Here is a 19,123-nt window from a genome sequence, read left to right on the forward strand (position 1 = left end):
CTTTCACAATGTGAGTCAAATCAGAGACATCGTGGGAAAAACCATCGTTCCGCATCTGACGACTTCTTTCAACTTTCGTTCTCGTCATGAGACGTCATACCTTGCTTCAGCTAACATCTGCAGGACTTTTCTGTTTACATTGTATGATTCAGCATAGTCGGGAAAAATTTACGAAATTCTCTAAACTATGCCCAAATATAGAACAAAGCGCGTGATTTTTTTCTCCTCATTTTTCCAATTATCGCGCGTGACGATCGCAATCATGTAAAATGCCCTTATGGAAGATGCCTTTTACGAGACTGCTTGATTCTTATGTATATATATATATATATTCCTGCTTTATACATTATAAAGTGTTGCACATTGGATTTTGGATTTATCAACGAAGAAAGAAAAGAAAGAGATTATTTTTAAAAGATGCATTTAATTAGAATAAAGATTTTGTGATACTTGTATCGATCTAGGTATTCAACTAATATTCTAACACATTTTATTATAGATATTGTTATAATTTCGCTTTATTTATATATATCTTATATATATATGTGTGTGTGTATTCGTTTATTTAATATATATTAATAATAAAGTAGTGCAACTCCTGGTTGACGATAAGTTAAATAACTTTTCGGCATATCTATTATTTTATTATTGTAATCAAAGAATGTCAGCTTTTTACGAAAATATAACAAACATATGTTAGCATTAATATTTTTATGCTTCACAATTTGATCTAATAATAAAATAACTTCCTATAATTAGTAAACAAATTTAATTGCTGACAAAAATCACAATTATATGGCGACGTCATATATTTAATTATTAATATATATACTCATATAAAATCAATATATATATGTAAATATCAACGTTAAGTGTATCAATGAAATGTAAATTAAATATTCAAATGCGAAACAGCAAATACGCTCGAAACCCAAGTCGTGTATCGTTAAGATAATGTCTAGGTCAGTACTTACACGTGTATGCAAATTGCTATACAGTATATTGCGCACATCTGACATTGCTATACGAAACTTTACCTGACAAAAGTTCTTGACCAAATTAGAAACGAAGTTTTTCTTAACAATATCGAGATGTCAATATTTCTTGTATTACAAACAAATAATTATGGCTTTTCTCGAATTAAGCATACAAAAATAAATTAAGCGGATAAAAAAAATTTTATTTTTTAAGTGAAAACATTTACTAAATTTGCAACATATTTGAGAATTAATTATAAAAATATGTAACGTTGAAAATTTTAAATGTAATGAATGACGACTCTTGCCTCAAAAAATTCTACCGAAAAAGAAAAGAGTCGAAAAATTTGTCATAAAATTTAATTTAATTATTTAAATCGATTATTTAGCACACGGCTTTCAGCACGATCTTGTATGTCTGGTGTTTTCTCATAAATTTAGTATTCGCACTGTGTTTCGCCTTTTCATTAAACTCATCACGTATATTTTTTCTCGCAGTTCATTGCCACGGTACGCTAATGGCGATCAAGGTTTACTAACTATCAGGTCTCGTAAAGAAAGCATTTTGATTCTGGCATATAAGGTTATTACCTTGAAATTTCGTTTTATTCGTCATATTTCTATTGCCATTGCACGTGTTATAATCAGTTTTCCACGACTAACAATAAGCCGAATAATAATTATGATTGCACATGAATTCTATTGTTCCTTCGTGACACGAGGTGGAATATGCAAAAACATAATTTAAATCACACATGCAACGGAAATGGAGAAAACTTTTACTTAAAATTATTTTAGAGTTTTTATTTTAATTAATTATCAATATATTCATATAAACTCGGTATAAATACAACATGTAACATTCGATAACAAGGATAATGACACGCTAGCAGGTTAGCAGTTTATTAATAAATTTGCAGCTTATCAGTCGCCAAAAAATTAGTCATCATCATCATCATCATCAATGAAAACGAAAAACGGAAAATTTTCAGGACGATCGGCTCACAAAATGATTGGCGAATAAGTAATGATGAACTCGTGATTAGGAAATTATCAAAAATCGATATTTGTTTTGCTCAATTGTTGTTAATTCTACTTTGTTGTAATTTTGTCACAATAAACAATATTTTTATATATCCATTATTTTATATCATGTAATCACAGTATAACCGAGTAATTAATCGATAAAATATTAACTAAAAATTAAATTAGCTAGCAAAACTTCTAATACATCTTCGATAAAAATTTAACTTTATTATATTAAAAAAAAAGGGCAGAATAATACAGGGTTAATTATGAAAATATATAGCGTAAAAAAATGTCTTTTTAATGTTTAATGTTCGTGAATCATCATTACGCACTCATATTTCTCTCGTACGACAAAGCCTTTCTTAATTTTATCTCTTTTAAGCGCGTCTATAAACGTCTGTCGCAATATTTTCGCAACTATGATGACACTTTCGCAAATAACGCGGTGTAATACGAGATGAGTTCCTCAGCAAAAGAATCTTATTTTTTATCATCAGATAATCGGCGTATAGTTTTCGAATAATCGATTGCTTTATCATCAATATCAGATGCGCGTTACCGTCAATAGCACTGTTATGCAAACAGAAATTCAAAAATACTAGGAAATATATATAGCGTATATGTATATACTATGCAATCGCTCGATAAGCTCACAAACATTTCGTGTCATAGATAGCGTTTCACATGTATAAGTGACTAATTCGTGGTCGTATGCAAATTTCGGTTATTTAAGAAGTTTTTGTATGGAAAGAAATATGTCAAAAATAACATAAATGGAATCACGCAAAAAATCTGCCAGATTTTTCTTCTCGTATCTAAATAAATAAGAAATAGTTTGAAATATTTTAAGCAAAATTATTTTTATGCTTGGCGGTCTTTGAATTCCTCTTTTATCCGCTTTCTCTCAATTTCCACAAATTCGACAGATATCCTCTATTTTTATTCGTTACTGATATTTTGTACTCATGATATCGTCATAAAGATAATTGATTTGAAAAGATCACTTTCTCTTTTCGATGTTACGTTTGCGATCAATTAATATCGTATTAAAATTTCTCGATATCTCTTTTATCATTTTTACAAAATCAATACTATACAAAGCTTGTCTGACATATTGAATTCACATCTGGATATGAACAGATTACGGAAAGCGCGCGATTATCGAGTGTACATAATGATAAAATAACATTATCTAAATAGGATAATATATAAATGTACTGTTCATTTTAGTTTCAATATACTTTTCTTGTTTTATATAAATTAATTCACTTTGATTCAACATCGAACGTGGAAATTTACATTAATTATACGTGTACAGCATATATCATGCGATCGTTAAAATAACGTCGCTGAAGAATATGAAGGCAGGCATCCAGGAATTAATTGCGACAAGCTCGTGTAAATTGGCCACAGACTTTTTTTTTTTTTAATGTGTTGTTATGCGATATGTTTGTATAATAACGACAATGCTCGTGCGGTTTATATATACGAGGAAAACGACGCGAGTCGGAACTGATTAGTTGAAACCAATTACATGTTACGATATTTCTTTAGATTTTTCGATATACCGAACGCTAGATTTTAATATCGATGCATATTTCTACTCTCTCTCTCTCTCTCTAAGCTAATATCAAATTACATGCGGGAGTTAGACATGATTATGAAATCAAAGAGCGTGTGTCAAAGCTTTTCTATTCAAATTGACCGTGGCACAAATTATGTATCAAATACGAGAACACACGGTTCACTTTTACATACGAACACTCGTGTTTCATGTAATATTACATATGTATATTGGATTGTTTGTTATATATCGTTGATATATCGAGGAAATAAATTATCGATTAAACTAGCGATAAAATTATAATCGTAATAACCGATTTCAATATTTATGCATCTTGATAATGAATTATTAATTTACATCGTACTTATGAATGATCATATATTATACTCTCGACGAGAGAGAAAGATTATTGCGAATCAAATTGGAGCATAGAAGATAACTTTTATTATTATGCATATCCGCCGGCGATCGAATATATAGATCATTTTTCAGCTTAAAAATGAACGATTAGACACGTTCCGATATGTGGATGGTATGTTATAAAAATTTGCTATTTGAAAAATTTCTTCATATTTCTCGAATGAATATCTTCGATATCTAATCGATGCACGATGCGATCGTGCGGCTTTTCATTTGTTGCTAGACTACTATATAATCACTGCATATTTCAAAGATATTTTTCAGCTTCGATCACAAGAATATCATCGACGAAGGTGAATTTCAATGTTCGTTTTTTCGGAACTGAAAAAATGATGAATCATTATTCTCCCTTCTTCTCTCTTTCGACTGTTTTGCCTCCCTCCACTCATTCAAATACTATAGTGGTCACCACTGTGGATTGCATTTACTCTTAAAGACAGTACTTACTGTCTTTCCAAGACAGAAGGAAGCAGGTGTGTGTGATATCCGATGTCGGGGACGATTTATTAATTCGCTTATCAACGCGATCATCCGTTTAAAAGAACGTCCGTATATACTCGTCCGATAGACAGGTTAAGGTAATAGAATATGTAGATTTCAGTTATCGCGCGCGACAACGAGATACGTGCCCACGCGGAAAACGTTTTCCTTCAGATGCGACAAAAGTGAGGCATCGTAAATGTCGTCTCTATAAGCGCGCTGTATTTTTCGAAACGCGAGTGCACCCGATACTTGGGAAAAGCGTACGACATTTACGCTGCAATCATCATATCTGCCGCAAGATATCAGAGTACGTACTGTATTTCTCACATGTAAACATGTCGGAGATATTGAAATGCCGTTACGATAAATGCATGAGTATTTCAGAATTTGTATATAAATAGAAAATTGATAGAATGCAGCGTGAAATGTAAATAAATTTATCTCTTTTGACGGCTCTTCGGCATTATATACGTAATACTTATCGATGATCGTGATAAGCAAGTAATAATGGGGATAAAGTAATTTTAATCCGTAAAAGTATTAAATTAAAAAAATGAAAATGTCGTTGTTAAAAAATAAAAATCTAACACATTGACAGATTTATGTTTCTCTTGCCGATGAATTATGCCTGATGAAATATTGTTCGTTAAAAAAGACCCTCGTGAACTTTCAATATCCTCGCGAGATTGTCGACCATTGTGGTTCGTGCGAAAACTTTCTCCAATCATCTTATCTTAAATCAAGATAGTTGAAATGTATCAAGGTATGCTCGATTATATTATTAACATTTTCTATAGTTTTTCCCGAATCTCGATTTCGCGAATAAAATGCCTCCTGATCGCCGATAAATCGCCGAAAACGAATAAACTTAACGACTTTGCGAAACGAATTTCGCAAAGTGCATTAATATGATATCGGAATGGTATCGTAAATTGAATATGGATACACAAAAGTTACTCTTTACGCGATATATTTTACCATTCGACATGACTAAAATTATATATCTCGTGACGCGATACGATAAATTGCGCAATTGAGCAGAGATTTGCAGCGGCTGCACAATTGCAAGATTACTTTATTTAGTTCAGCGTTCCGAGTTTCTTTCCGATCTCTCTTTCGTAGAGACGTAGAGCTTTTTCCCGCATTCCGTTGGGAAATCAATAACCACGTAGAAGTTAACCGTGTGCTTGCGAGAGGTCAGCACGCAGCCATTGTGAGATACGGAATTTTTCACTCGGCATATACAATATATTTTACAAACATCTTGTCCGTTTATTTATTTTAACAATAGAGAGATCGCGTCTCTCGTGGAAAAGTGCGATTTTGTGGGGAAAAAAAAAAAAAAAAAAAAAAAACTAAGAAGAAGCGAGAGAGCCGCTTTACAAAAAAATTCTCACATTCTCTCATTAAAATATGTATTTAATGCTATCGCGTGCGAATCCATAACAATAATTTTTAGCCGAGATATAAACTGTCAAATTCTTTGCAAATCGATCGTTTAATTCATATCTCGTTTAATCGCGCGTGTAAAGCGCGTTAAATGCTTTTTAAATCAATATCTTAACTCGCTTTTGAAATCTCGCGCGCAATCTTATATTGCATTTGTTTTTTTTTTCCCCCGGATCTAGGAATAATTATTTACGCTCTGATCGTTTTATATATTTCTCTAAAGCGCACTATACCTTTTTACCTATTATTCGCCATACCGACACGCCCGGCATCTGCATCGTCGTTATATGCATACGTTGTTTATGCACCGCCGGGATAGCCGGCTGCTCTCGGTGAAGCCGTTTCCGAGGGATAGTTCCTCTCTCCTCTGCGGGACTTTTTATGGGAAAAAGCTTTCTGTAGCCGCCTTCGCAGGGAACTGATCCCGTTTCTTTATGTAACGCCCGCGCCCAAGTCCGACGCGCGACTGGCGTCATTTTTCATTCGCGATGTTCCTTAAGAAACTTGAAACATAAAGCGCCAGGTTGAACTTTCGATCGGCCGGCGCGGCGGCGATTCACGACGAGCGCTATAAACTTCGTATATGATTGCAGTTTACGGGATATAAAGGACGACAGAGCATGAGGCTGTGCTATCCGAAGAGAAACGAGGCGCGCTCGTTGCAACCGGCACACGAAAATGGTACGGATGATATTCGAATTGATGTAAATTGTAAACTCGAAATGCATGAAAAATAACTCTTCTGCCAAAAGAATATAATTTTGGATAAGCTGAGAGAATTAGCTTTATAATAGGAAAATACATTGAAGAAATATGTATGAAATTGTAATAAATTTTAATATTTGCGCGCATTAAAAAGTAATAGTAGGAAAGTATAAAGAGCATTAAAAATATCTATGTTTTGCAATTTATATACAATATTAATTGTCGGGAAAACATTAAAATGAAATGGAAATGAGTCTATGTTATGCCCATCTTAAAGATTTTTGCTATATACGCTGTGCGTGTAACATATGACCTTATTTCTAACATTTTTCCAAGTTTGCCCTGTATTTGTGAAGCAGGATTTTAAAGTTGCCTCTTTCCGTATATTTCGTCTCGAATCATCTCAATATGAAAAAAAAAAAAAAAAAAAAAATCTTAACTCCTATTATTCACATTCGGAAGAATGTTTGCACAAACTTGTGATAAATGTTGCCTACGTTCTACGTTGCATAACAGAGGCAAATTGTACAAAGTCTTACGTGCATAGTCAGCCGTTTGAAGAGGGAGGATCAAGGTGGGCTTATACTTGCAGCCGGATTATTCTTCCAGTTAGAGAGCGTTGTTTAAGTATCACTGCTTAACGTGGTATTAAATCACTAAGTATGCATGTACGATGAACACGAGCTTGTTAAGTAGATCCTGGAGATCGTACCATGCAATTGCACGTGAACTCTATATACTTGATTATTCAATATTACATACATAACTCGCTATTTCAAAACTTGAGTATGCGTGTCGTATAATTATCCTTTCTATTACATATATGTAATGAGAGGCAATATAAATTGGCCGTAATAAAATTATCTTTTCATTATGAATTTAATGTGAATTATATATATTAAAGAGAAATTTTTATTTTATCCGCGATTTAATTTTTAAAATAATAATTTAATATATCGTGATATATATTTCTCTTTTCTTTTTACCATATTATAATTTCTTTAACTAAAAGATGCAAAATTATACAATATTTGAATTGGCATATAGTACCTTTTCTCTTCAAATAAAATCCATTCAAATAATATGCATCGTAATTAATGAAAACTTATTTATACATATTTGACAAATTTTCACTTTTTAATATAAATCGAATAATTTAATATGTATTCAATAGTTTTTTATTAGAGTGATTCTTCTAATCTTTTTTACTTGTGTATTATTTTATTAATTTTCTCTTGTAGAAATTTGGAGCGGTATAGAAAAATTTGGATCTTATCAGATGGTGATGTTCGCATTTATAAGCGCACCATTAATTTTAACGGCAATGTTTACGCTTTCTTACATATTTACCGCAGGCGAAGTTAAATACAGGTGGGCGTGTATTTTTGTCAATTATTTAGATTTTGTTTCGGATGCGGCGTTTAATTTAAATGTATTATATTTGTGTAATATGAGAAAGTTTAAATCTTCAAAGATTAGAGGGTAATAAAATCATTCACAAAAATATACAGATGTTTGGTGCCGGAATGTGAGGATTCGGAAAACGCGACGTTCGATTCGCCGTGGATCGACGTTTCCGCTCCTAAAGTCAACGGAAAGATCACTGGTTGTACACGTTATACGTTGCGGGATAATCATTCGGACACATGTTCGAAGACATCGTTCACCAACGTGACTCGTGAATGCGATTCTTGGGTTTACAATCCATACGAGAATACGATACTCGACGAGGTAAGATTGACTCGTTGAAACAACGCGGATTTTTTTTTACGATATTAACGGTGAATTCATTTTTTCTTTTATTTTTATATAGTGGAATTTTACCTGCGATGCTAATCGATGGAAACTCACGCTAGTGGGCACGATGCAAAGTATCGGGCAATTCATCGGTTTGATGTTCGCTGGATATATATCTGACAGGTGAGATGCAGATTAGTGCAATATTTCTCCCGTATGCGACGTTAATTAATTAACTCCGAATAAAAGTATCTTTCCCAACATTCGGCACGCGACGTCATCGCGTTTTAATTTCACATATTTCTATCGTCGTATGAAAAGAGAAAATGTAATTCTAAATATCAGTATAACGTCTAACGATTGAATAATTTTGAATTTATTAATTCAGTTCTCTTTTACACATCATTGCATGTTTTTCCTATATAAATTGATGTGAGAACAAGTATTGCATTTGTGATAAATTCAAATTCAATTGATTCTTACGAATGATAACATCTCTATTCGTAGGTCTGAAAATTCATTATCGTTTTTTTACGTCTTTATCCTTGAGTCGTTCGATATGCTCGGATGGATAGTCAGCTGTATCGCGGAACACTCCTCTTATTACGCGTTTTTTATCAAGTCGGCGATAAATCATCAATTTTTTTTTTTTTTTTTTTCTTCTTACGTAACGCGCAATACGAGAATACACGTGATATGGAACAAAGTTTCTGTAGCTCGTTGATGTCACGCATTCTCGATAAGAAGGCATAGCGTCGCGTGAAATGTCGTGTCATGGGATGGTATAAAAATGCGCTTTATACCGGAGAAGACACACGACAACGTAAAAGGAACGCATCTCCTCGCGCATTTATACGCTCTCCCGTCTATTTCCAGGTACGGGAGGCGAACCTTTTTGACGCTGGCAACGTCTCTGGCCGGAGTCAGCGGCTTGATACATTCCTTCTCCGTGAATTATTGGATGTTTCTCGCATTCGAGTTCCTCGACGCCACTATGGCGGCCGGAATTTACAGCGCAGGATTTATTCTAGGTACGCTAACAACTCGGGGACAATAGCTCGAGGGGGAAAAAAAAAAAAAAAAATATGCGACACCTGTGAAGCGTTATGTTTGCCCAATCATGCCCCGTTTACGTGTGCACGACGGAGTAAATTCTAAATGCAACGCGATGCTCTTTACGAAGTCTTTAAAAAACAAATACGCGTCAATACGCGACAGCACACGTGTATACGGATATTTTCGAGTTATCTCTCTTGACGATTCTTCTATCGCCGGCTTATTTAATTATTTATTCAAATTGTAGTTTTATACGATACGCATTAAGATATACAACACACGAACTCTTTCCGTAAAAATATAAAAGTTCTCTTGGGGAAAATGTAAAATTGACGAATTGTGTGAGAATAATGATTTTTTTCAAAATTTTGAGATTATAATACTTTTGCGGAACATGAAAAGAATGAAGAATGAATTGCGCGATATCGGAAATGTATAATATGGAATAATTCAAAAATTTGGCGAAACATGTCTTTTTTGATTGATTGTAGTTTATATGTGACTAATATTTATCATTGTCATGCGTCTTTTTTATCAAACATTGATATATATTTATTGATTGTAAATAATATCAAGAGATTCGGCGCATTTCGTAAGATAAAACAATCTTATCGCAGAAAATCTTCGAAAACACGAATGCACTTTGTATCGATCGCATGAATGCACGTGTATCTTTTCACGTTTGTTCTTTTATCAGTGATCATCAACTTATGCAAGATCGAGCAAAATTATAAAATATATATATATATATTATACAATAGTTACACGTTTCGCACGTTTACACGCGACAATAATTTACACGCGTAATTTCGTTCGCAGGAGTAGAGACGATAGGAGTAAAAAACAGAGTTTTCGGAAGCGCCATCATGTGTTGCATGTTTACCATAGGCGAGATCCTGTTGGGATTGATCGCCAGCTGGCTTAGATCCTGGCGGATGCTTCTTAGGGTGGTGTACGCGCCGGGACTGTTGGCCATTCTCTTGCCTCTGGTTATTCCAGAATCGATCAGGTAATTATCTCTTAATATTAACGAACACGCGAGAATTGTTTTTATAACATTTTTTATACTTTTTTAATAAAGTAAAATTTTGTGAACCATTTTTACGCGCGCGACGCTATATTCAAGCTATGTTCAAGGTGGCTATTGTCAAAAGGTAAAGACGACGAAGTGGAAAGAATATATTGCAAAATGGCGCGGATGAACAATCTTCAAGTAACGAATGAGGCTATTAATATATTCAAGGAATTAAATGTTGCTGAAAACAAAACAGTATGTTTATTTCTTATTTTCTCCCGCAAACATATTCGGTTACAATATATTATCTCGAAAATGCAAATTTTTACTTTTACTATTATCTCTCTAACAATATTAAAATAAAACACTAAATAATATATAAATTACACTCGGCAATTTTCGTCTTTTGTAGTTTATAAACGCTGACGTAAGATAATAATTTTCGTTCCGCGACAAATGCGAAATCGATGATATAATCTTTCAGAAAAAGGAGTTAGCGATTGAGTTGGATGAAAGGAGGCCGATCGTGCAGGTTTTACATAGCTCAGTGATACTCATTCGTTTGTTGGCTTGCTCGTTCTGCTGGGTCACGAATGCCTTCGTTTTTTACGGATTGTCGTTGAATTCCGTGGCATTCGCCGGGGATAAGTACATCAATTTTATACTCGTCATCGTCGTCGAGATACCGGCGTACTGTTTTACCTGGCTACTGAACGATCGCATCGGCCGTAAACCAACGCTCTCCGGCGCGTTCCTCCTAAGCGGATTGTTCTGCCTCGTGATCCAGTTCGTATCGGCAGGTAAAAAAAAAAAAAAAAAAAAAAAACCGTTTCTCACAGTCGGAGATAGATCTCCCTCTGTCCGTATCATCGCGAGTCCCTTATGAAGAGTAGCTGAATTTGCGATTAAGGAATTTATCTCGGAGATGTCTTGCAAAGAAATTTTTGAATCATTATTCTTTTCCTATTATTATTTTTTTTTTTTTTTTTCTATACACAGAGAGAAAAATTTTTCTTCGGATTTAATAAATTTGGTTGTAACCAAAGAAATATAAAATGCTTGAAACGATCCAACCATACTAATTCTGTCTGAAGTAACAAATATGATTATTCGATTTTCAAATAATATATTTATTTATCTTAAATAAAATATTTTTTGAATGAATTTCATTTCTTTCTTCAATTTTAACAATTATATTAGTCTTTGAAACAATATTTTTCTTTTATTTAAAAAAAGATTCATCTTTTTGCATCTTTCTAATCTTTCTTCTAATCATATCTTTGAAGCATCTTAAGACCATATAGCATACGGAAAAACTTAATATTTTGCTTATTCGGAATTTCTATCCAAATAAATGAATATCGAGCATTTATCTGTACGATTTTCCAAAAATCAGTTTCATTCGATTCTCTTCTATAGAGATCGTATCAAAAATGAAACTGATAGAAATAGTTGTTAAATGTTATTAACTGTATTTTGCAGGTTTTATTCATATACTCTTATGACAGAAACTTGAATACGCGTACCGCATAGCGACAAGCGAATAAATTACTCCAAATAATAGTTATTTTTCCGTCAAACAACATGATTTAATGCAACGAAATCATTAAATTTTTTATTCAACAAAATAATGTTTCGTATGTTTTTTTTTTTTTTTTTTTTTTTTTTTTTTTTTTTTTTTTTAATGAAACAAATATAAGTCAAACAAATAGACACATTAAATTTAGAGAAACCTTTTTCTCTGTGTGCTAATCAGATTTTTGGAAATTGTTGCCTTTTATTGAGAGTATCTCTACTTATTTCTATAAGAATCTAAGTATTAATGTACAATAAGCTATTGAGATAGCTATTAAGTTATTGAGAAGCTCATGGTGCCTGGAAATGCGAAAATCGATTTTTTTCCCTCGTTACAATCTGCATATTCCATACGTACTTTTGTTAGAATCGCGAAATTTAATCGAGTGTGGGAGTAAACGAGCTATAATCGCGCGGAGGTATGATAAGCTGTAACATGTATTGTATAACGCCGCCGCGTAATATTGTACAATATATTACCGCATAATCCGAGTCCTAATGTAAAGAACGTGTTGAAATAACGTGCCAGCATCTCGTACGGATTAGCGTTCGCAACCGCGCGTATACGCGCGCTTGTAATTATGTCCCGGTAAGCTATATGGGGGGAGAAGAGGGTTCTCGATCCCCCTATGATTTATCGCCGCGTCGCGTTTCAGATGCCTGGAGTTACGGGCCTTTACTTTTGTACATGGCCGGAAAATTGTGCATCACCATTGCGTTCTCCACCATCTACGTCTATACGGCGGAGTTGTTCCCGACGACGCTCAGGCATTCCCTGCTCGGGTTTTGCAGCATGACCGGTCGCATCGGCTCAATCTTATCACCGCAGACGCCTCTACTGGTGAGTCAACAGACGCGCGTCAAATGTATTGTACTTTTCCGATACGTGTGAGAGAAGGAGAGACACATCCTTGAGCATCTTTACTTTATATCGATTAGATTGAACGAGAAAAATACGTGTGGCTATAAATGATGGATTCAATGAGCACTTATATTTTTAAAGAATTATAAGAGTCTAGCTAATAAAAAAACAGGATACTTTTTAATATTATCTGAAATGTTTTGTTTAAATATTCTATGAGAAGATCGAAAATCCTTTCCGATTACATCGCGTCTTGTTTGCATTTAGGCGCAAATAATGCCTTCGCTGCCGCTCATCCTATTCGGATTCATGGGCATAATCGCGGGCATTATGTCTCTGATCTTTCCGGAAACTTTGGGAACGAAACTTCCGGACACCGTACGGGAGGCGGAAAACATCGGTAGAGTCAAGTCAAACGGAAACCACGAAATTCCCGATCTTAAGAACGACACGAAGACGCGTTAAGTCTACCGAGAGAAAGGGGAATGGCGACAACTTTTATCGACAGCGCGTTTCTTTCAGACGTGCCAGATAGCGATAAGGATGATGATCTTTACAAGGCTATAATGTCGAAATAGAAAAATATGTTAAAGATATAATTAATTACAGATACTGAGATTTGGCCGTATGCGAAAGCTCGCCACGCTGCAGATTTTATCTGTCGGCGATTTGAATAAGCGCGACATATTTTCGGCCACTGTTCACCTTCCGTAAAACTACCCCGCCGTCCCGTCATTCATCTTACTCCCCGCGTTCAACCCTGCATACGGAGGAAGGATTATAATATCTTGCGAAGTAAAATCTCTCAGCGATCTCGCCGGCATTCACAAGGCGTGCAAATGGAAATAGATCGCGCCGATCCTGTTTCTACAATATTCGTATATCACATTCTCGCTCCTTTTCGTTGCGCATATTCTTGAAACATTTGTACATTTCTGTTCCGTGTTAATACGTCATTCTTAAAAGTAAATACGTGTTGCATTTCACTTCATTCTATTATCTTGTGGAGACGCGGTACGTAAGATAAACGCTATAAGAATGAGGAAGGAGAGAAAGAGAAATAGAAAGAGAGAGAGAGAGAGAGAGAGAGAGAGAGATGTTGCAAACTTATTCATTTTTCCTCGTCAAATTCGTCTACTCAGCGATAATTTGTTCGAACGTGCACCTGTCAACGTGAAAAAAAAAAAAAAAGTTTTGCGTTGTGTTCCGCTGTGTATTTATGTAATATAATATTTTCACGCGATTCTGTTCAGTATGACACGAACGTTTATTAATTGACTTCAATTCTCATCGTTTATCTTGTAATTCAATAGCATGAAATAATTCATTCATTTATTATAACTTATTTTTAATTATTCTGAAAAAAACTTTTTTATATATATAAAAGTTTTTTTCAGAATAATTGTATTGAATATATATATATATATTGTACATTGCAATATATACAATATATACTCAAGAGATATAAAGTATTTCAAGTACTACTAATTAAAGATAATCTAGCGGTTGGAGCTTCTTCAACGCGATAGAGCTTATTTTTTTTTTTTTTTTTTTATTAAGAAAACAAATTGATAATACTTTTTCTCGAGACATTCGACATTATATCGTTGTATAGTAAAGTATTAAATATCAATAAGTATTATAGATTTTTAAAAGCAGGACTTGTTAGAGTATTGTATAATATTGTATAATACGAGCTTGTATGTGTGTGTGTGAAATAATGTATCGTCATTGTACAGGATTAAATAGTGTTGAAAAGAAAAATAAATTTAATCAAACGAATTATTCAGACGAATTACGTATTAAAGTACCACGTATAAAGATACAAAAATAAATTATTCTTTTTACACGGAAATATATATTTTTTTTATTTTTTTATTTTATTTTCACACTTTAATTGTCAAATAAAGATGCATGTTGGAGTGCATCTTCACTGTTTCACTCTAAAGGAATATGCAGTTTCAGATTATCGCGCTCAGACAAGTCTCCCTGTTGTGCAGAAGCAAGTAAATGAAAATACAATTTGCATGTTTTTCATATATATATACGTGTTGCCTGTAAAATGGAGACCTTTCTAAAACACGGTGCAGCCCCCCCCCTCCCCCCGCCCCCCCCTCCCACGCACGAAGTGTATAACTTTCTTCTGAGAGAGATATTATCGCTGCGCGAAGAGCGTGTGTACTGTACTTTTCTCTTCAATTTTTAACGAAACGGAATACGAACGGGTGGGAATATTTCGACAGAAGAAATTTTCGTCGCGCACAGTCGGACCGACTGAAATTGAAGCTTGCGATGCAACAGGGCCATCGCACGCGATGTACGCGCTGTTATTTTATGTATACGGATAACATCCGCGCGCGCCGTAATAAATTTCGTCCTGAGAGCCACAAATCTTGAGAGGGATACGCTCCTGTCTCGCCTTCTAGTCCGCCTGGAGTTCCCGTTACACGATAGTTTTTTTTTTTATCATATCAACGAGAATCGCGAACCAAATCGTACGTACGAAGTTAGCGTTCGCATTCTTCCCGTCAAGTATCGACGTATAATTAAGAGATGATTTTTCGCGCGGGATTGATTTGATCTATCCAAGCAAGGGGATATTTGCTTGCTGTCGCACTTATGCCGAGATCCAATCAGTTCGGCTTGAGAAATCGATCGTTCGATCTACGATCCGTAGCACGGTTTCTCGATTCAACCGGCGCTCTATAAATTCGAGGATACGCGTCTATGTATCGGAGGGATCTTTAGCCGCGTATCACCTATGTGCCCTTATATGTACAAGTTTTATCCCGGATTAACTACACCGTTGCACTGCTTGATCACGATCCGACGTGTACCTTGTCGAGGCCAGAGTGTTCCCTATCCGTAAAAGAGAGGCTTGTCGTACACCGTCGTCACGATCTAACAATAAGTAGTAAAACCGACGTTGGTGCCGTTCTTGAGAAAAAGATGTTGATATAATTGAAAGCTTTAAATCGCGGTCACGGTGATTATATTTCACGTTTAAACACGGCAAGTTCCCGTCGGTTGATGACGTTATTAGCGAACTCCGTCACTTTGCATCTTCATGCATTTTCATCGTTAGCATTTGCATTTGCGACCGAGATAATATCACGCCGCCCTTAATTTATGAATGAAACGCGTGTAAGTGTAATCGATGCCTTTGTTTGGGAGGCGGCAAAAGGAGAATTTAGCATCCTCGAGATCATACGAGATGATTTTGCGACATCGCCGCGGTAAATTGGCTTCTCGTTGTTATCACGTGGTTCTCTCTCGCTCGGTTAGATTACGGAGGATAATTCACGCGTAACTTGTAAAGAGCGAAGCGTAAGCGAGCGCGTTAACACGCGCGACACGAAATGAAAACAATTTTGCAGCTCGCGTCGCTTCACGTTGCGGTCCACTTTTTTTTTTTTTTTTTTCGCAAAACGAATGAAGGGCGAAGAGGGAAAGGGGGTCTCACGAGCGCGCATTGTTACGTTGTTAATATCAGGCGACCAGCTGGCGGAAAAGCGCAATTTTTGTTCGGCGGGTAGCCGCCGTTTAATGAAAACGGCACCGAATTTTTTTCCGCCGAACCTTTAACGACAAACAATTGCACCGTCACCTGTCAAACACACGCCACGCACTGCGAGTGCGAACGATTGAACCGATATTACGTAAGAGACGGTAATATGACGGTATTAACGAAAAGAAATTATCGCAATCGCGTCACATTGAAGTTTCGGCTATTATACGAGGCACATGAATGCGTTAAAAATTTTACTCATTTCATCTATACTTTCTAAATTTGACTTTGAGATTAGAATGCCCGAGATAATTAATTTGCTATTTCTTTCAATATGCTTGTATAATTAAATTGATATTCAATTTATTAGTTTAAATCTAATCAAAAGAGTATCAATTTTTGGCAATATACGATTAAGGCAAAATTATAATGCTCGATCATATTTTAAGACACATTTGCGGGATATGTTAAGAAAGAATACTTAAAAAAGTTCAGAGAAATCGGCTATAAATAAAAATAATAGAAAAAAATATATAATTATGAGCGATATCCGCGTATTAAAAAAAGAAGTGCTGTGTATAAACAATGCTGCAATTTGTCTTTTCCCCTTGATTAACGATGCGCGATTAAGATTGTCAGAACCGTGTACGAAGAACACCGCGTTGCTTTAAAAATGCCTTCGTAGCCGATTCCTCACTTAGAATAAATCGTGAAATGCAAACTGGGCCGTAAAAGAATTCCGATTGAGCGAATGCATCTATCTATATAATTGTATCTATCGTATCGATCGAATCACGGGAGTGAATTAGAACTGTCGGGTCGAAATCGAAGCTGTCACTGTACAGGTATCGATGCATTTTTATTTAAAATCGACCGTAATCCTGTATCCTATTACTGTATGCATATTGATTACCGTTCTTCGAATAAAATGACGCAAGCGGGACGATCGAATCTCTTTTCCTATCACGCAACCGTATAATATAGGAAAAAAAAAGGCTAATACATCAATAATCTCGCATTTGCTGTCGCGTTAACAGCGTTAACACGCTCGGCTGAAGCTCCAATACAGCTGAAAGCCGTGAGTAAATATTTTCAAATGAAAATGGACGTACACGCGTGACGAGGTGGAAAGGTTAATCGGTTTTCCGGGCAAAGATGCAAGCTCGATATAGGAGTCTTGCACGTGCCGAAAAGAAAATCAATTTCGAATGCTTTTTCAGACTAGAGATTTCAACGAAGTCGAGCGTTACTGTAAAAAGTGCGCGTCGACATCGCGTTGCTCTTTAGACGATTCGTCAATGTAACATAACGTCAAATAACGTAGCGCACGTGACAAGGGAACTTCTCTAGCACGTATCCGGCGATAATTATTCAGCAACGGTGCTTTATCGCATCGCGACGGCCGATCACGTTGCCCGGATATGATCTTCGCGATGGATATCTCGGCGATCCCCTCGCGATATTATGTATATCTCACACGATTCGCGCGTATAGAGAGGAAGAATTTCGTTGGAGCGCATGCGATAAGGGACGGCGCTCTCGACGTTACTCTCTGGGGTATGCCCAGAGTAAATCAGGTACTGTCAGAACGGGATGTGGATGGATATGACGGCGCCGGGCACACAGAGCGAAATGATTGGCGTACCGGGCCGCGGGGGACCAATCGTAACCGCGGTAATGGATCATCGATTTTTCCGTGACCTCCGGGGTAAACGGTCTCGACGGGGGTGGCTCGCCGCTGGCTGATGCGAACCGTGTCTGAAATTACGGATCTCCGAGCGAGAGCGAGAACGGCGGCGTCTTGAAAGAGAGAACGCGAATCAACGAACGGGCCAACAAATAAATTAGTCGGAGCTGGGATTTAAGGTATCCTCGGTTTCCGTTAGACGAGCCTCGCCCCGTTGTGTCGCTTCCCCCATGGACGGAGAGCCCGTATTAGGACGCCTGTCCGACTTCTGCGATGCCGCCATTTGTCTGGGAGGGAAGCCGGCCGAAAGAAGCTAATGCTGAACTTTGTGAGTTTCGCGAAGAACACGAACTTTTCCGCATTGCTTGTCTTGTCAGATATCCATCGTTGTCGTGCGCGCGTAAATGATTTTTTTTTTTTAGTCATAGGCGGAAATATTCCAAACGTGTTAATAATTCATTTACACAAATGAATCTTTTTATTTATCGCGTATAAAAGTACACTGTTATCCTCTTTGGAAAGAAAAGAAAAAAAAATAAAATCTATTATGTATCTGTATAAAATAACGATTGTTCTATTTAATACACTACACATATATGTACATATATACCTTCTTATATTAATACATTTATCATTGATGTCGTATTATGGTTCTATTTTTTAATTTTCTTGGTTGACAGAAAATATATCAAATATACTATAATATATATTATTAATTTTAACATTCAATAATCCATGTTTCGTAAAAAATATGCGCAAAAAATATAAACAGAACTGTCAGCGATGCAATGAATCATGTGCTACGTGCGTAACAGATATTATCTCGATAAGAAGCATGAAAATTGCATCAATTTTCTAGAATTGACTTACAAATAGCAATAGTAAAAATATCAGGAAAAGACTCCGGCGTATTATATAAGCGAGTGTGTCTTCTACTATTTTTCAATAGATTATTTTTTCACGTTTGATCTGTGAATAATTTATGCTAATATTAGTATTATTTCTAGTGGCCAACACAAGATCGCGCAATTACATTGGACTTTTCGCGTGCAATCA

The 19,123-nt window shown here is 35.7% G+C and overlaps 1 protein-coding gene across 3 annotated transcripts; it reads left to right on the forward strand.

Moving 5' to 3' along the window:
- Positions 1 to 4,427: 4,427 nt before the first annotated feature.
- Positions 4,428 to 14,613, forward strand: LOC138936645 (solute carrier family 22 member 4). 3 transcript variants are annotated; one of them, XM_070302219.1, is made up of 11 exons: positions 4,428 to 4,568; positions 6,516 to 6,603; positions 7,869 to 7,998; positions 8,139 to 8,358; positions 8,441 to 8,547; positions 9,241 to 9,395; positions 10,240 to 10,429; positions 10,558 to 10,690; positions 10,920 to 11,235; positions 12,667 to 12,851; positions 13,140 to 14,613. In XM_070302219.1, the coding sequence occupies exons 2-11, from the start codon at positions 6,543 to 6,545 to the stop codon at positions 13,335 to 13,337; spliced, it is 1,695 nt and encodes a 564-aa protein (XP_070158320.1). In that variant the 5' UTR covers positions 4,428 to 4,568; positions 6,516 to 6,542; the 3' UTR covers positions 13,338 to 14,613. The 3 variants fall into 3 exon arrangements, with proteins under 3 accessions (XP_070158320.1, XP_070158319.1, XP_070158321.1); XM_070302218.1 differs by lacking the exon at positions 4,428 to 4,568 and adding an exon at positions 4,578 to 4,780; XM_070302220.1 differs by lacking the exons at positions 4,428 to 4,568; positions 13,140 to 14,613 and adding exons at positions 4,578 to 4,780; positions 12,950 to 13,051.
- The last annotated feature ends 4,510 nt before the right edge of the window (positions 14,614 to 19,123 follow it).

This window comes from Polyergus mexicanus, unplaced genomic scaffold (assembly GCF_030449975.1).
Source record: "Polyergus mexicanus isolate NDT 795.1 unplaced genomic scaffold, iyPolMexi1.0 SCAF_9, whole genome shotgun sequence".
Classification (NCBI taxonomy): Eukaryota; Metazoa; Arthropoda; class Insecta; order Hymenoptera; family Formicidae; genus Polyergus; species Polyergus mexicanus.